Here is a 15,613-nt window from a genome sequence, read left to right as displayed (position 1 = left end):
GGACGCGTGGGGCTTGGCAGCACACTTAAAGGAGCCTAGTAAAAGTAGTTAAACCCCTCCCTTTAAAAGCTTTGTGCAATGAACAACAAAAAATAATGTGTACAACACCTCTTTTAAAATAATTTTAAAAAAGAAGCAAGAATCCCATTTTCAAAGATAACGGAAGTTTTTTTTTTTTTTTTTTTTTTTTTTTCATAAATAAATAAAAAAAAAGATCTATCTAAACCTTGGTAGTTGCATTCTGCATGTTATAAAGCGTATGCATGGCAGATTTGGTTCTGATAGGACAATATTAACTTAAATTTTTGTGCGCAAACTGTGAAAATGCCCCAAAATTACATGAAGAGAAAAACGCGTTGGAATGTTACCATAGATGCGTAGCGACACTCTTTCGCGGCGGAAAAATAATTTGTCTTAATAATTTTGCATGAGAAATTGAAGCTACAGAAAACTGCGATGGAGAGGAGGAGGCTGGGTCGTCATAATTCGAAGAACCGCGCACAAAAAAAAAAAAAAAGACTCAAATTTATGTCATTCTGGCTTGCAAGGAATTCTTTAAATGCTTATTCGACTAATTTTGCGATCATCACCGGTCCTTATTATTTTATTCATAAAATATGAAGATGCAAAAATAATAAAACCCAAGATCAATTTCTTTTGCAAAATAATGACGTCTTTTGACCCGCGAAATCAAAGCTACAGTAACAAGCTCCATGTTTACACTGAAATGTTACGATTAATCCCTTCGGGTACGAACGTTGACCTTGTTGAGATGCATGGGAACTCAAGTTGAACAGGCAAAACTCAATCTAACCAATTACGAGCCTTGGAAGTAGAAATGTTTCGAAGCCCCGGAACACGCGTGTCAGTGAACAATTGGCAGTGTTGGGAAGTGCTTGAAGTACATTGTACTTAAAGTACTACTTCAAGTAGGTTTAGTAAGCTTGTACCTTACTTGAAGTACATTCTCTGAGTATGTACAATTGTACTTCACTGAAAGTTTTTTTCTGGTACTTTCCGAGGAAAGTACGTTCCCCATATTTGGTTTTGTTAAATTAGTATCACGAAATAATGCTTTGTTAACTCGAAGAAATACTGGGAGGGATATTCTACCCTTACCAGAAACGTGAGTAGACGACGCATTGCTCCGTTTGTTCTGGGGGCGGCTTTCCCGTAGCTTTTTGAACTCTCGCTACTTCACGGTCGGTCAGTGCGAGCGAGGAGGTTTAAAATATTAGGCGAGCAAAATTAATCATAATGTAACACCTGAGACTGTGGTGCGGAAAAATTAAACTTTCGAGTCGAAGAAAACGACAACAGAGGAGAACGTCACAATGTTTTGAGACACTCTTTTGTGTTTTCCTTCGACTTGAAAGTTCCTTAATTTTTTTCGCATCACATTCTCAGGTGTCACATCCAACTCGCTTCAACACTCACTTTTTTTCTTTTTTTTCATTAACAAGAGGACATTCATTTATTAAGAGGATTGCTTGCGGAAGCTACGGGGCTGACGTCATGCTCTCTCCTTGTATACATTTAACCCCCTTGGGTGCAAGAATCCAGTGAAAGAAAATCACTATACTGTGATTTTCAGGAATTTGGCTAAATTCCTAAAAATAAGTACTCTGTGGCCACTTCATCAAATATTCGCCGCTGTTTTTGAAAGTAGGTCATGCAGCCCTGATCACTGTATAGGGGAATTAAAGGGCATCATGAAAGATTGTGTTAAAATACTTGTACTTTACATTGAAAGTACATTGTATTTTTTAGTACTTTACTTCAAGTACATTGCACCCAGTGTACTTACTACTTTACTTGAAGTACATCACGTTTAATTTACTTTGTACCTTACTTGTACCTTTTAGAGGAGCTTTACCCAACACTGACAATTGGCTGCAGAATGTGTTGAAGGAAACGGTCATTTATCTAACTTTTTGTTCTGGAAGCTTGCACTTATAATAAAACAATAAAACTTTATTTTTTCTTTACAAATTATTTTTACTGTTGCCAGCAAAATCCTTTCAAGCATCGTGTAGAAGCACCTGGATTTACATTACACTTTCTTTTCTCTTCAACAGGCATACATGTTCAGATGTGCTACACTGCAGACCTTCCTCAAAATTTACCTCGTCTATTCTATTTGTTTGTTTTATTCGGCCGTTTGAGGAACTCATCGTACTGCTCCGGAGATAATGGCTGCCTAATAACAGGAGCAAAGACCCGCTAAACTCTCTCATTACTCCTGCTCATGCCCCCCCCCCCCCCCTTTTTTTTTTTCTTCTTTTTTTTCAAAGCTTTTTTTCAAAGCAGGGTTTCCTGTGTATGTCTTGCCCCTCCCCCGTGATTTTATCTCCGACTTATTTCCTCGAATGTGGAACACTGTCCAATGCAAGAGGATATCCCATATCCTTTGCGTTGCGACCGACTTGCAAAGACTATGGAAATAAACAACCCCCGTCTGTTCCGCACACCGCAAGACAAGGATCTGGCAGTCCGTGGGACTGAGCATCTGATTAAGTACAGCCAAAAAGACATTCCGCCCGAAGCCTTTCCCTCCGAGCTGCTGGTCCGGAATACGAAGTAGTCAGAGGAGGGGAGATGTACCGGCTTCCGAAAGCAGGTACTTCCAGTTGTCTAAAACCTTCAAAGTGAGTGACCCCCGGGCACCAAGATAATTGGCGGGAAAAGGTCAAAGTACACCCGCCCATCTTTTAGTCAAAATAAGTTTATGGAAGTTTTCGATCGTTGTCTTTGTGGGTTTGCAATCGCCGGCTGAGCCAATCGCGCACACACACACACACACAAAAAAAGAAAAAAAGGCGCAGTATCCTTGCGCATTTACCGTGTGAGCGCCGTGACATTAAGACTCTTGGAAGCTGCTAGGTTGGCTTCATCGGGTAGTAGCGTTGACTGCAGTGTTCGCGCTGTGTTTTTTTTTTTTTTTTTTTTTTTGTAATTATTTGGTTTGTCAGCTTTCGAGACGTTGCCTCCTGTCATTCTGTTGATTGCTCTTCCACTTTGGATTCTCGTTCTTCACCCAGCCCCAGGTGTCTTATAAGAAAATGCAAATCTACACCAGCTCGCCTGCACCATCCCGCCAGTTGAATATTCAATGTCAAATGAAGACGAGTAGGGGGACGCGAAAAAGTTCGCGCTCTTTTTCGGTAAGCTTTCGTCGCTTTGGTCTACGGGCGCGCAAAAAAACGTTGGGCCACGTGGTCTTTGGTGTGGCGCGTTCGAGGAGGTGAATAACCAGCCCCCAACCAACGAGACACGGGCCGTGGGACGTGCCAATCAAGTGAGTTTGCGTCTAAACAGCCACTTCCGTCGCGTCATCGGCGGACGGGAGAACGAGTTTCTTTTTGCGTATGACGCTTGGTTTTGGGCCCTCTCTCCCACCCAACCCCCACTCCAAGGTCACGTCATCTCCCTCAACCGGGAACCGGAGCCGCTTTTTTTGAGAAGAAACAGATGCCAGCAGAGCGATGGGATCTCCCCTCCTGGGTGGGATTCGTATACTTTCTCCGGATTTCCTCAGCGAGTCGCTTTTCTATTGCGTACTTACTCATAGGCGCCCTTCCAGTGGCTCGCTCGCGCTTGGAGTGGTCGGTGGCTCGGTCGTGGTTTGTGTGAGTTTAGCAGTTGTCGCGAGTCTCGGGAAAAACCCGTTTCAGTATATATCTTTTTAATCATTACTTTCTCCGTGTTTGTGTATGGTGCATCAACCCCTGCAGTGTACGCGATCGCAATGCTCCGCTGTGGTCTTCTCCTGGCGGCTCTTTGCAGCTCTGTTCTCTGGCATCGGGTCGCAACTGCCGACAAACCGTAAGTCGTCGTCACGCAACGTAAATTGCGGCGTAGTTCGTGACAAAAAAAGTAAAAGAAAAGAAAAATATACAACTACTTATCGCCGCTTTTTTTATTATTATTTATTTATCGTTTTGTAGCAGATTAACTTGATCATACAACTCGTTGTGTCGAGGACATCCAGCGGATCTGTTGTTGAAATCGCCCCAATTCACGGAGATTTCAATTTTTTACGCGTATACTTGCTTGGCCTTATGAACTGTACATGGTTCTCGCTCTCTCTTTTTTTTTTTTTTTTTTATTCGGAAGGCGGAAAAACAAAGTTCCTTTAAGGCTCATTAATTACTCCGCGTCTTCGAGCTGCTTGTTTTTCCGAGCGCTCGAGAGGAATACGCGATTCAGTTCTGCGTCTTGCGTAACCCCTTCGTACGGTGTGCGTCACATATCCGACAGTGTCACCGGTTTGCACGCCAGTTGGACATCGCCGAGTCCTCCAAGCGCCTACGATAAAATTTCTCATGTCTTATGTAACGACGTCCTAGGATGAGTCGAGTTTCAGTTTTCAGTCGTTTTCAGTTTCGGCGACGGAGTCCCAAGCACGTGAATAACGCTAGTGCCAATCCAAATTATATAAGTTCGTTCGTTCAGATGAGCGTAACACGAATTCAGAAATAAGTGTCGGTTCTCACTATTGTTATCAGACCTGGTTAACTATTATTATTATTGGTTAGCATTCTTTTTTATTTATATATTCCACAAATACAAGGGGGCGCAAACTACAGGCGGCGCTAGCTACCGCCCTCCACTTTTTCCCGTGCGCGCGCATGTCTAGCAAAAAAAAAAAAAAAACCCCGTACCAAAAAAAGAAAAAAAGGGGGAACAAGCAGAACAAGTAAAAAATGGACGAGGGCGGCGGTCGGCCGTATCAAACTCGTGCAATCTTCAAGATGCCGTTCGGCCCTCGAAACCTGTAACCACTCTTGCCGCATACCTTCGACACGTTATTGACTGGGGCGTTCCGTGCTTTCCTCGAAAACCATGACCACTCCCGAAGCGCGTGCAAGTTGCTACCTGGGCTTTGACTTCAGCACGCAGCAGCTGAAAGCACTCGCTGTCAACGACCGACTCGAGGTGCTTTGCGAGGCGTCCGTCCAGTTTGACAACGACCTCCCCGAGTACCGGACCCAGAATGGCGTCAACAAGAACCGGGACAACCTGACGGTCACGGCGCCCCCGATCATGTGGGTCAAAGCCCTCGACATGGTGCTCGAACGCCTCAAGGTAGCGGGCCTTGACTTCTCGACCGTGTCCGCCATCTCGGGCTGCGGTCAGCAGCACGGCAGCGTGTACTGGAAGAGAGGGGCATCGGAGCTGCTCGCCAAGCTCGATCCGTCCCGTTTCCTGCACGATCAGCTTCAGGGCGCCTTCAGCGTGAGGGACTCGCCGGTGTGGATGGACTCGAGCACGGAGTCCCAGTGCCGTAGCCTCGAGGCTGCTGTTGGAGGAGCTGACCGTCTCGCCGAAATCACGGGCTCTCGCGCCTTCGAACGGTTCACGGGAAACCAGATAGCCAAATTACGGCAAACGAGACCAGACGCCTACGAAAACACGGACCGCATATCTCTTGTCAGCAGCTTCGGCGCGAGCGTGTTCCTAGGACACTACGCTTCGATAGACCTTAGCGATGGCTCTGGTATGAATCTTCTGGACATCCGCACCCATCAGTGGGACGCCAACTGCCTCGGAGCATGCGCGCCACAGCTGGAAGCCAAGCTTGGGGCTCCTGTCCCGTCTAGCAAAGTACTAGGCATGGTGTCCCCTTACTTTGTTGACAGATACGGATTCCCACCGAACTGCAGTGTGGTCGCTTTCACAGGTGACAACTCTGCATCTTTGGCTGGCTTCCAACTCAATTCTGGAGACCTGCTGGTTAGCCTCGGAACCAGCGACACCGTATTGATGTGGCTGGACGAAGCGCATCCTGCTCTTGAGGGACACATCATGGTCAATCCAGTGGCCCCCAAGTCGTTTATGGGCATGCTCTGCTACAAGAACGGATCGCTGACACGACAGCGAGTTAGAGATCAGTGTGCTGGCGCCTCCTGGGACCTTTTTGCTTCTCTCCTTGACACCACGCCGCGCGGAAACTTTGGGAACATCGGGACATACTTTGACCTCAGGGAGATACTGCCACCCGTGGTCGGAGACTTCAAGTTTAACAAAAACAATGACCGGGTTGCAAAGTTTTCACAGGAAGTGGAAGTGAGGGCCGTGGTGGAGGGCCAGTTCTTGGCGAAGAGGGTCCATGCCAAACGGCTTGGTTTCAGCTTCGGCGGTCGTGTTTTTGCCACGGGAGGTGCGTCTAAGAATCCGGGAATCATACAGGTGCTCGCCGACGTGTTTGGAGCTTCCGTCTACACCCTCGGCAAGGCCTCGGCCAATGCGGCTTGTCTCGGCGCGGCCTATCTTGCGTTTTATGGAAGCCGTAAGAAGGATGACGACGCGCTGGAGTTTTCAGATGTTGTCTCTAATGCCGGCTCGTTCACTCTGGTGGCCGAACCGAACAGAGATGCGGAATCCGTTTATGGGAATATGGCGGAGCGTTACCGTTCCCTGGAACAGAAGATAATCAGTTTGCAGGCAGCAAAGCCCTCATGATTGTTATCTCACCTGCCTGCCTGTTCCTTCCGTCCCCTGTGGCATGGGGCTTTCATTCTAGTGCGACAAGTATTGGGCGTTTCGTGTTTAGGGGCACTGCCTTCTTCTCACTCATATCACTGCCAGGCAACGAATGTGCGAAACAGATTTCATACAGACTGCTTTTAAAGAGCATGCCATAAAATAAAGAAGGCTGAGAACTCGCAGCATAGCTATTTTTATTTAAAATACTATTTTTCGCGCTTTAGTTTGTGTATTTCAAAACAGTTTTGTACTCCTAGAGAACTGCACCTTCGTTCCTTTTGAACGTCTTGAGCAGTACAAGACATAGTTATGAACTGCACTCTCGCATCACTTAGTGCTTTAATCTAGCCTATGGTGTCTAGAGGTATTGAGTCATGGGGAAGCATTGGCACAAGCAGATTAGGAATATGTCTCCCTCTCTTATTGCCTGCGCTTATCAAGTCCCAAGTGTCCTTGAGCTTGGAACTACACAAGATTGCATACAACTCGGGCTTGTCCGTGGCTGCAAAATATGTCGTAAGTGCCACACAGATCGGGTAATTTGCAAAAAATTACCTTTTTTATGTATGTTCCAACATTTATCTTAAGCTTGGCCCTTTGCTTCAGCTTTGGTGCTGGCTGCAGGAGTTACATCGAATCTATGTGGAGCGGGTTGTTTAGGTTTTGTGCAGCATAGTGCAATATGGTAGTGGCTTATGGTGCTCAGGCTTTTGCCATTTATTTATTGGCTAGTTAGGGTCTAGCGTTACTCGGTGTTAGCGGTCTGGGTACTGGTTTTGGGTGAAAGCACTTGTGATACTTTTTGTGCTTGTCCTTGGTACAGTTCCATATATGTGTTCAAAGTTACTTCAAGGGACATGCTCGAATTATTTCTATGGGGCAATAAAGCATGCTTTACTTTATAAGACATATCTCTAATTCACTTGTTTTCTTTTTGATAGCATTTCATGAAATGAGTCGACCTAATGCCTGTATAGAAATATGCATACGGCACCTGTGTCCTCCAGTCGACTTTAGAATCGCTAATATATCTACAGTTTTGAACTGCTACGTTGGTACTGAATTAAAAAACACAGATTAATATAAATGCAAGCAACATTCAAGCCGGCTTTGTAGCAGCTGTAGTCCATCAATCGTGGGCATAAGAGTACAGTTTTGAAGAATCTGTTTACTTAAGCAGTTGTTGAAGAACATTTCCTGTACCTTTCGTGAGATAAGTCGCTGAATGTAAGCAAATGCATTGTACAACTATGATGTCTGGAGGGAATCTTTAAATCATTTGTTGACCTTTTTTTTTTTTAAATTATTCTTTGGTTTTTTGTTTTGATGCCACAGCTGGATACAGCAGACACCTGTTCCGCTCTGGGTTGCTTTGCAGACAATCTTGACAGAAATTAAAGCGGCCATGGATTGAAATAATGGGACGGCGGCGACCCTTGCACCCGCTTGCCTTCTTTGGCACTTCCATAACCAACCACCAGGATTGCAACAAGCAGCTAAACAGATTACCGGCTTTCATTTAGCTGCCACAGTGCCGGCTTTGTAACTTCCAGATCACTTTCGATACATGGGAAGTGTAAGGCTCTAAGTACGTCAGTCGTAGAGGAGGCACTGTGTCGTACAGCCTAAAGTCTGAGTAATTTTTTTGCTGCCCATGTCTTTGGGGGGTTAGAGAAGCAATTTGGTTACTGCTCAGCAAACTATATGGCCCCTGCAGTTTGCTTAACGTGGCTTCGAGTTGAATTAGGGTTTCAGTGGAGCACTTGATTTGAAGTATTGAGCATTAGTCATCAAGACGGTTTCTTCCCTGCGATTTATAGTTGAGCACTAGGGCCCTAGCACACTGCTTTAGTTGTGTGCTTTTAGGTACTAGCAGCTCTAATGAATGTCCGTTTGGTCAGTCTCGCAATAGACCTTTTGCCAAATTACCCAAGCATCGAGGAGAATGCTGGCAGTGTAGGTACACGCGCTGCTCACTCTCGCTTTATCTATATAAAAGAATCGAAGTAAATAACCAATATAAAGCGCTGATAGTCGTGTACCAAGCACAATTTTGTTTTGGACAAAATCGCGCTAGGTGATTGGCTGATCGGCAACCGCCGTTTCAGTCCATTAAAATCTTCGAAACGAAAGGGTCGTTTTGAACCAATCGCGCCAACATCGCTAATACTTGTGCTGATACAAAACGCGAAGGTTGTCAAAGCTAGTGGGAATGACTAGAAAAAAAAAAAAGCATTTTGGAAGTTTGGCAGGCGATTATGGGCTTCACTTCTTCAAGCATGCAGTCACTTATGGTGCAAGTCAAGTCTGCCAACATCATCACATACACTCTGTCCCATGGTTCTTGCTGCAGTGCCTTTCTCCTGACGGCACCGCATGCATTAATACCCGGCGCAACCGAGACACTGGCTCTCAACGTCCTCAATCCCCCTAAGGATGGGCACGCCACAATCCAGTTGCTAGCGCCCTCTGGCCAGGTTTTGAGCGAGACGAGCATCAAGTCTGCCGGGGGTAAGTGTGTCAACGATTAGACATCTATGTCCTGGCGTGGAGCGATGTGTTGACAGGTTAAGAATCGAGTAGATGATCCGCTTTCATCATATGCTTGTTGCCTTTTGCTTGGCTTTGTCTGCATATGCGATGAAGTGTTACCAAAGGCAGAAAGCTTGTGCTCGAGGTGGAGCATGTAAGGTCCAGCATCTACTAGATTCTTAGCCTGTCGCCGACTGTAGAAGCTGCAGCAGAAATCTCTTTCCATTAATTTGCACTACAAAACACAGCCTAGCCACCTCACCTCATGTCCAGTAGACAGAAATTGGGAAAATCTTGGAGCTAACCAGTACTGATTGAACAGGTTCAAAATTTTCTTGCTCCAGCAGTTATATTTGTATTGTTCAGCCGAGCTTTTCACTGAACATTTCAACAGGTGTTTTTACGCAAAATTTCGGAGTCAGTTCTGCACTTTGTTTTTGACATTGTGTGCACTATTTAGGTGTAAAATTTTATATAATATTTGAACAGGCATATCATATCTAAAGTTTTTTTTTATTCTAATGTTACCCAATCTGTACAGCTATTTGAAGATGATTTATGACCCAACGGCTACCAGAGAACAGTGAAGTTTGTTTGAGAACTTTGCAAGTCATGCAACTTGAGGAGGTACCTTAATGGGATTTTTTTTAAAGATTATTTCATCTACAAGATAGGACTGTGATCTGATTTCTCTTGCAGAAGCTTTTCTAACATTCCTAGCAAATACGTTATCTGGAAAAGAAGGGTCGACATTTTTCTAGGTCTTGCTTGGCGAAACTAGTGTTGATGCATTCACTAAAAAACGTTTCACGAGACTATTTTCAGAAAAAAATTACTGGCTAATAGACCGATCTCACTAAGCGTTCGGCGCATGCGTGACGCCGCCATAACTTTACCCCACAGGGGGCAGACGGCTGTGCATGCAAGAACTTGTGCCGTCTCGTGCTCTACAAGCGTAGAGCTCCAGCGGGGTTGTTGCACGCGCAGAAAGACTAAAGTTCCCGCGATGCATTGCGGCAGCGGTGGCGTAGTCAAACTGGCCGGTGAGATCGGTCTATATGCTCTATCCACGTGCAGACTTTTGTACCTGACTACTTTGTTCGTTTTTCTCGTAGGATTTCCTCAGACCGTGTCCCTCAATGTCCCCAAAGAGCTTCCCGTTGGCAGCTCTCTAGCAGCAATTGGAAAGTTTGGGCGCTACAGCTTTGACAAGAGGCTCTCGGTGAAGGTGGCTGATGGCAGTGCTGGTCTCATCATAATCATCCAGACAGACAAGCCAGTCTACCGGGCTGGAGAAGTTGGTGAGTTTGTTGCACATTGGAATGCACTCTATTTGGTTGAATAACGAATCCCTTGAATCTCTGCAGTACGGCTCCGAATCCTCAGCATAGACCACCGGAAGCTTCCCTTGGCTAAAGATGCTGTGAGTAAACGGCCATTGTTGCGCTTTGAAAGTCCTAGGTATTCAGAAACACAACTTGCTTAGTCAGAAAACTATCGAACACGCACGTGAATGTTTTGCACTAAACACGACAACTTTGCCCTGGTGGGTTTCTTTCTCCACATTGCCTTCGTCGTTTGAGCTGTTTTGATCGAGAATAAATTTTTTGCACCTGTGTTTCGATAACTCTGTTCACAACTTGTGGAACAGAGTACCATAGCCAATGTATGGTTGACAGACTGCACAATTTGGTATCTTGATTCCTCAAGCTGTAATTGCATGCACACAAGGACGTAGGTGATGATTACTTTTAACCATGGTGTTTGTCAGTTGATGGTCGAGTGGCAGTTTCTCCACCCATTGTAAAAGATTGTAAATTGTCCAAGTTTCCCTATAATGTTTTTAAATCCTTTTTTTGCCATGTTTTTTGCTCTTTTTGCTTCCCTTGTGTGCATTATTTGACCCTTCACAACAGTTTATCAAGCACTTTTTGACCCCTTTTTGAGATCACAACCCTTCTTAAAATTGTGTCTTTCTATTCTTACCAGCAAATTTTTACATTGAATGCTTCTTCTCAATTTAACAATGAAAGAAATGTGTTCCAAGAAATCAATGAAGTGGCTTTTCTAAGCTGTATTGAAGATTCCTTCGTCTTTATTCCTGACAAGACTCCTGACAATATGTTCCTGACAAGATTAATTGGCTTTTCAGATTGGTGATGTGTGGGTGGAAAATGCAAACCATTTCAGAGTGGCACAATGGCACAATGTCTCCTTTTCTAGGGGTGAGTTCTGCTTTTGTTTTATGTCAGCATACTATTGGCAGTTTATCTGTAGCTTTTCTTTTCGTGGTTTTATTTTTGCGTAGGAGAAAGGTAGTGTATTATTTTTTCATAGCTTGTATGATGCATCTAGCATCAACATGCTTCTCCTGTAAAATAAATTCTATTGAACAATCAAACCATATAGCAAAAGTTATTGAGAAGTAATTTTGAAAAAAAAAAAGTGAGCCAGAACACATGGCCATTTATCCTCATGTTCCATGTTCCCTCTTGTCCCAAGACGTTTATCTCTAAACTTTTATTGGTTTTTTTTAATGTTTTTAGGTGTGCTCCAGTTGGAAATGGAATTGTCTAAAGAGCCTCCGCTTGGACAGTGGAAGATATTTTGCCGTCTCCTTGGCCGAGAAACTCGCAAGCCTTTCCAGGTGGACGAATATGGTGCGTTTTAGCCTTCCTAGCTGTTTTCTGGAAAGCCATACAAACCTTGTCAAAGCAGGAGTAGGCTAAAAGCAATCAGTCAAAAAAACAAAAAAACACAGTTTAAAAAAAAAAAAAATTTAGCTGCATGGCTTTATTGATTATACTACAGTGGAACCTCTCTATAGTAAATATTAATACTCTAGTGAAGGCATAAATATTTGTTTTTATGCTTTTTTTTTGTCAAGCATTGACACAGCGAAATAAAAGAGGTCAACATGATGGATGGATGGATGTTACTGGCTATACCCTTTGTAGCGGGCGGTAGCTTGCTCCACCTAGCCTAAGTCTAATAAAGACTGATGACCACTGATGTCTATGACAATTTGCTGGATCGTGCATCTCCGCTTGGTCACTACTGCGCAAGTGCGGCCACCGGATGGCCATCTTGGGTCTCGGAAAATCAACCTTTTGGAGCGTTGCGGAGCCTGGACGGTAGTGTGCTGAAAACACGTTTCCTGCTCATTTGTCGTCATTCCCCGAAGAAATTTGCCTTTGAGAACACGTGGAAATCTCTACGAAAGCGCAGCACTGCAGGAAAGGGTTCAACTCGTCCAACGCAAGTCTCACCGGTCTCGCGGCATTATCAAAGCCTCCTTGGCACACCAAAGTGCTGCGTCTCTACCTTCACACGCTTGGATACCGATCAAGAATCGGTGCTGTGTGGATTTATTTCGCGAGTGCGACGTGCATGAAGATGTATGTGCCTCTGCAGCAGCGTTTTACTTTACTCTTACGACTGTATTTGTAACTTGCGGCTTGGCGGTCCAGAAACGAGCTTGATCCAGTGACGATAGAAGACAAATAAGGGACGCGGCGACAGATTGCACACTACCATATGGGCTGTGTTGAAGAAAATTTCAGTCTTGCCATTTCATACTTTTGCGTTCGAACCTACCTTCCTCCACAGCATAGCTCTATTTGTGCTGTCATGTGATCCATTCGAGTAGATTTGGAACATAGCCATGGTTAGTTGTGCATAATAGCAACCATTGATTTTTTTTCCTTTATTGATAGCAGCTCGCCAGAACAATTAGGCGATCCTGAATGCTGGATCAGCTCGGCGATCCAGAAGACATCTACGCGCGACGCACCTTCAAAACTTTGCCGCGGCATCGATTCTTGATAAGTGTCCAAGTGTGCGAAAGCACACGCAACACTTCGGCGTGCCAAGGAAGCTTTGATCACGCCGCGAAACTGGCGAGACTTGCTTCGACGAATTGTGCCTTTTTTCTGCTGTGCTGCACAATTCTCACCGTTCAGCATGCTGGCACCCAGCCTCTGTAGCGTTCCAAATGGTTGATTTTCCACGTCCCAAGATGGTCATCTGATGGTTGCATTTCTGGAGTGTGGGATTGCTGGATTGTGCAATCCAGCAATTGTCATAGAGATTAGTGGTCCCCACTGCTTCTGCGATTCTGGCCATGTAAGTTTGACCTTGTGACAGGCTAAAAGTCCCATTGAGAGCTACTGAATGGTCCCAGAGTGTTGAAGCTACAATCACTCATTTTAGAACACCGTAGCTTTGCCTTGAATCGGCAACTTGTATATCAGACAACCAGAAGTCTCGATTAACTCGATCCTTTCGGTGGTCAACCTTCAACTATGAAACACCATACTGTGGGAATATTTAGTGGCTCTAATCGGAGGGCCATCATCGACTTGTGGGAAGGCTGACATCCAGTCTGCTTGCCCGATATATTTTTTCTCCTTCTGAATAGGGATAGCATAACTTGAAGAGTTAACTTCTCACAGAAAGACTGATGAGAGTTTGATTTGTCCATATCGCAGTGCTGCCGAAGTTTGGAGTAGAGGTGGTGCCTCCACCTTACGTCTTCCCTGAGGAGACCAACACCACCTGGAAGATATGTGCTCAGTAAGTATTTCAGACCCTCCTTACAAAAATGTGCATATCCTTTCATAGTTTCTGTCCTTCTCGTGCCTTACAAGATGATTTTTTCATAGCTTCTGTCCTTGGGTAAAAGTGCATTTTTTCATAGCCTCTGTCTTCCTCTAGTAGTGTTGTTGTGATTACTCTAGCATGTCAGCATGTATACACTTGCTGGCACAAACATTTTATACCTCATACGCTTCTTTTTTTTTATATATATTTTTAGATGTAGAGGTTGACATAGACTGGTTATGTCTATCATTATAAAAATAGGTTTGTTTTTACGGTTTAAGAAAGCCTAAGAAAGCCTTTTCAATGGTTAAGACAGGCTCTAGCTGTTGCAGATGGCAAAATTCTACATGTCATGACCAGTGACAAACTCGGGTATTTCCAGAGGAGGAGTTAGCTTATCATAGGTTTGAGACTGCTCTCCCCGTTTTCCCGCCATAAATTTTTGCACATGCAAAATTCAGGAAGGTGGTAAGGACATCCACTCCCTCCCTCTGAATCTGCCACTGGTCATGACACTCTATAGTGTCAGCAACTGCGATTGTATCTCTTATTTGGGAACCACTGGTAGTATTGTAATTCCTAGGCTGTTGTGGCATTTTTGCTCCATGACACTTATTTTGATATGTTACTACTGTCGAGACCGGTTATAACAAAGTCGGTTATACAGTCTAAGCTCCTTATGACAGACCTGGTTACAACAGACGTTCGGATATAACATACTGATTTGTCAAGTTTGGTTGGTTTTCCTCTATGTACTATTGACTCAACTTCATATCTGCATACAACATACTGCTTTTACAACAGACCGAAATCTTGGTCAAAATCAAGGTCTGTTATAACGAGCTTAGACTGTGATGAAATAGTGGCTAAAGCAAAGCGATCACTATTTCCCGTTTGTGTCTTTTTTAATGAAGGAAATTGAGCAGCTCCCACGGATATAGTGAAAAAGGTTTAGTGATAATTTAGAAAATAAAATTTTGAAAATTTACATGGTCTCAGATTGCCGCACTTTGCTGCCGCAGCCGAGCAGTCACCCAGAACGGGCCACCGGTGATGCTGCAAAAATCGCCGGTGGCAGTCTCTGCATCATCGTCTGCTCCCGGCTCCTTATCTGGGAAATGGCTTTTCCGCATCGCTTGCGGAGAAGCTGTCGTATCAGGCCTATAGTGCTGATAGGGGCGTTCGGAGCACTAGCAACAACGTACCGGCGGAGATGACAGAGCCTAGATTTAAGAGAGGGAGCAACCCCAATCATTGAGAGCATTTGCAATTTAATGGCAGACACCTTCTGTGCAGGTGGGCGCAAGTACGCCTGCAGTTGGTTGTCACCTGGCCAGTGTGGCGAGGGAACTGGGTGGAGATGCGAACACATTTGCAGAAGTGAACACTTTTGAGTTTTGACTCCTTGCATGCTGCAGCTCGTTTTGCAGATGCGACCCACAAACCTCATGAGTGCAATCGAGCACTTGCCCCCCCATCTTTCCGATCTGGGGAAGACGAGCTTGGGGGAAAACTCTGTGCCGTGCGCGCTTCTTTGTTTGCTTCATGTTCTGGGTCGGCGTTGCTGGTTGGTGCGGTCGTGCTTGCGCAAGAGTCTAACTTCGCTCAAGCACCAATTTGGCAAATCATCGCCACTCAACGATGGAGGGTCCTGGCACCTCCGACACCTCGACGGGGAAGACAGAGGCAATCTCCTTGAGACAAAACTGTGCCCTCCTCGACGAAGTGCGCATAAACAAAAGAATACCGTCTATTGACTGCGTCCTCCGCACGGCCGTTGCAGCTGTCGACACGGTCCGGAGCTTCTAGCGTTTGGCAAGAAGTGGCTCTGATCTAGCAGAGAAATCGATCGTTCAGGGAAGCCTCAACCGCTTTGTGCAGGCACGATAAATAGGTATGCGTCAGTGACAGACCGTGTTACCATTCTTTTTTGCATGTTACTTTTATGCGTCTAGATATAACGAAGAAGCGGATTTAGCGAAGTGATTTT

General features: G+C 44.9%; 2 protein-coding genes across 2 annotated transcripts in view; both read left to right on the top strand.

The window, feature by feature from the left end:
- The first annotated feature begins 3,396 nt into the window (after positions 1-3,396).
- Positions 3,397-15,613, top strand: part of LOC8029268 (alpha-2-macroglobulin) — a 69,236-nt gene continuing 57,019 nt past the window's right edge. Inside the window, exons 1-7 of the mRNA XM_042288885.1 lie at positions 3,397-3,825; positions 8,843-9,000; positions 10,137-10,322; positions 10,389-10,444; positions 11,174-11,246; positions 11,568-11,681; positions 13,512-13,596. Coding sequence (XP_042144819.1) covers positions 3,749-3,825; positions 8,843-9,000; positions 10,137-10,322; positions 10,389-10,444; positions 11,174-11,246; positions 11,568-11,681; positions 13,512-13,596 — 749 coding nt within the window. The 5' untranslated portion in view covers positions 3,397-3,748. The remainder of the gene's footprint in view (positions 3,826-8,842; positions 9,001-10,136; positions 10,323-10,388; positions 10,445-11,173; positions 11,247-11,567; positions 11,682-13,511; positions 13,597-15,613) is intronic.
- Positions 4,680-7,398, top strand: LOC8029267 (xylulose kinase). The gene has a single exon (XM_002404094.5). It carries the CDS (start codon positions 4,846-4,848, stop codon positions 6,463-6,465), a length of 1,620 nt encoding a protein of 539 aa, XP_002404138.3. The 5' UTR covers positions 4,680-4,845; the 3' UTR covers positions 6,466-7,398.

This window comes from Ixodes scapularis, unplaced genomic scaffold (assembly GCF_016920785.2).
Source record: "Ixodes scapularis isolate PalLabHiFi unplaced genomic scaffold, ASM1692078v2 PGA_scaffold11__112_contigs__length_91849675, whole genome shotgun sequence".
NCBI lineage: Eukaryota > Metazoa > Arthropoda > Arachnida > Ixodida > Ixodidae > Ixodes > Ixodes scapularis.
Note: the sequence above shows the minus strand (reverse complement) of the source record. Positions and strands in the feature narration are given on the sequence as shown.

Coding starts and splice junctions, on each gene's coding strand:
- LOC8029267 (XM_002404094.5), top strand. CDS start 4,846: ATGACCACTCCCGAAGCGCGTGCAAGTTGCTACCTGGGCTTTGACTTC.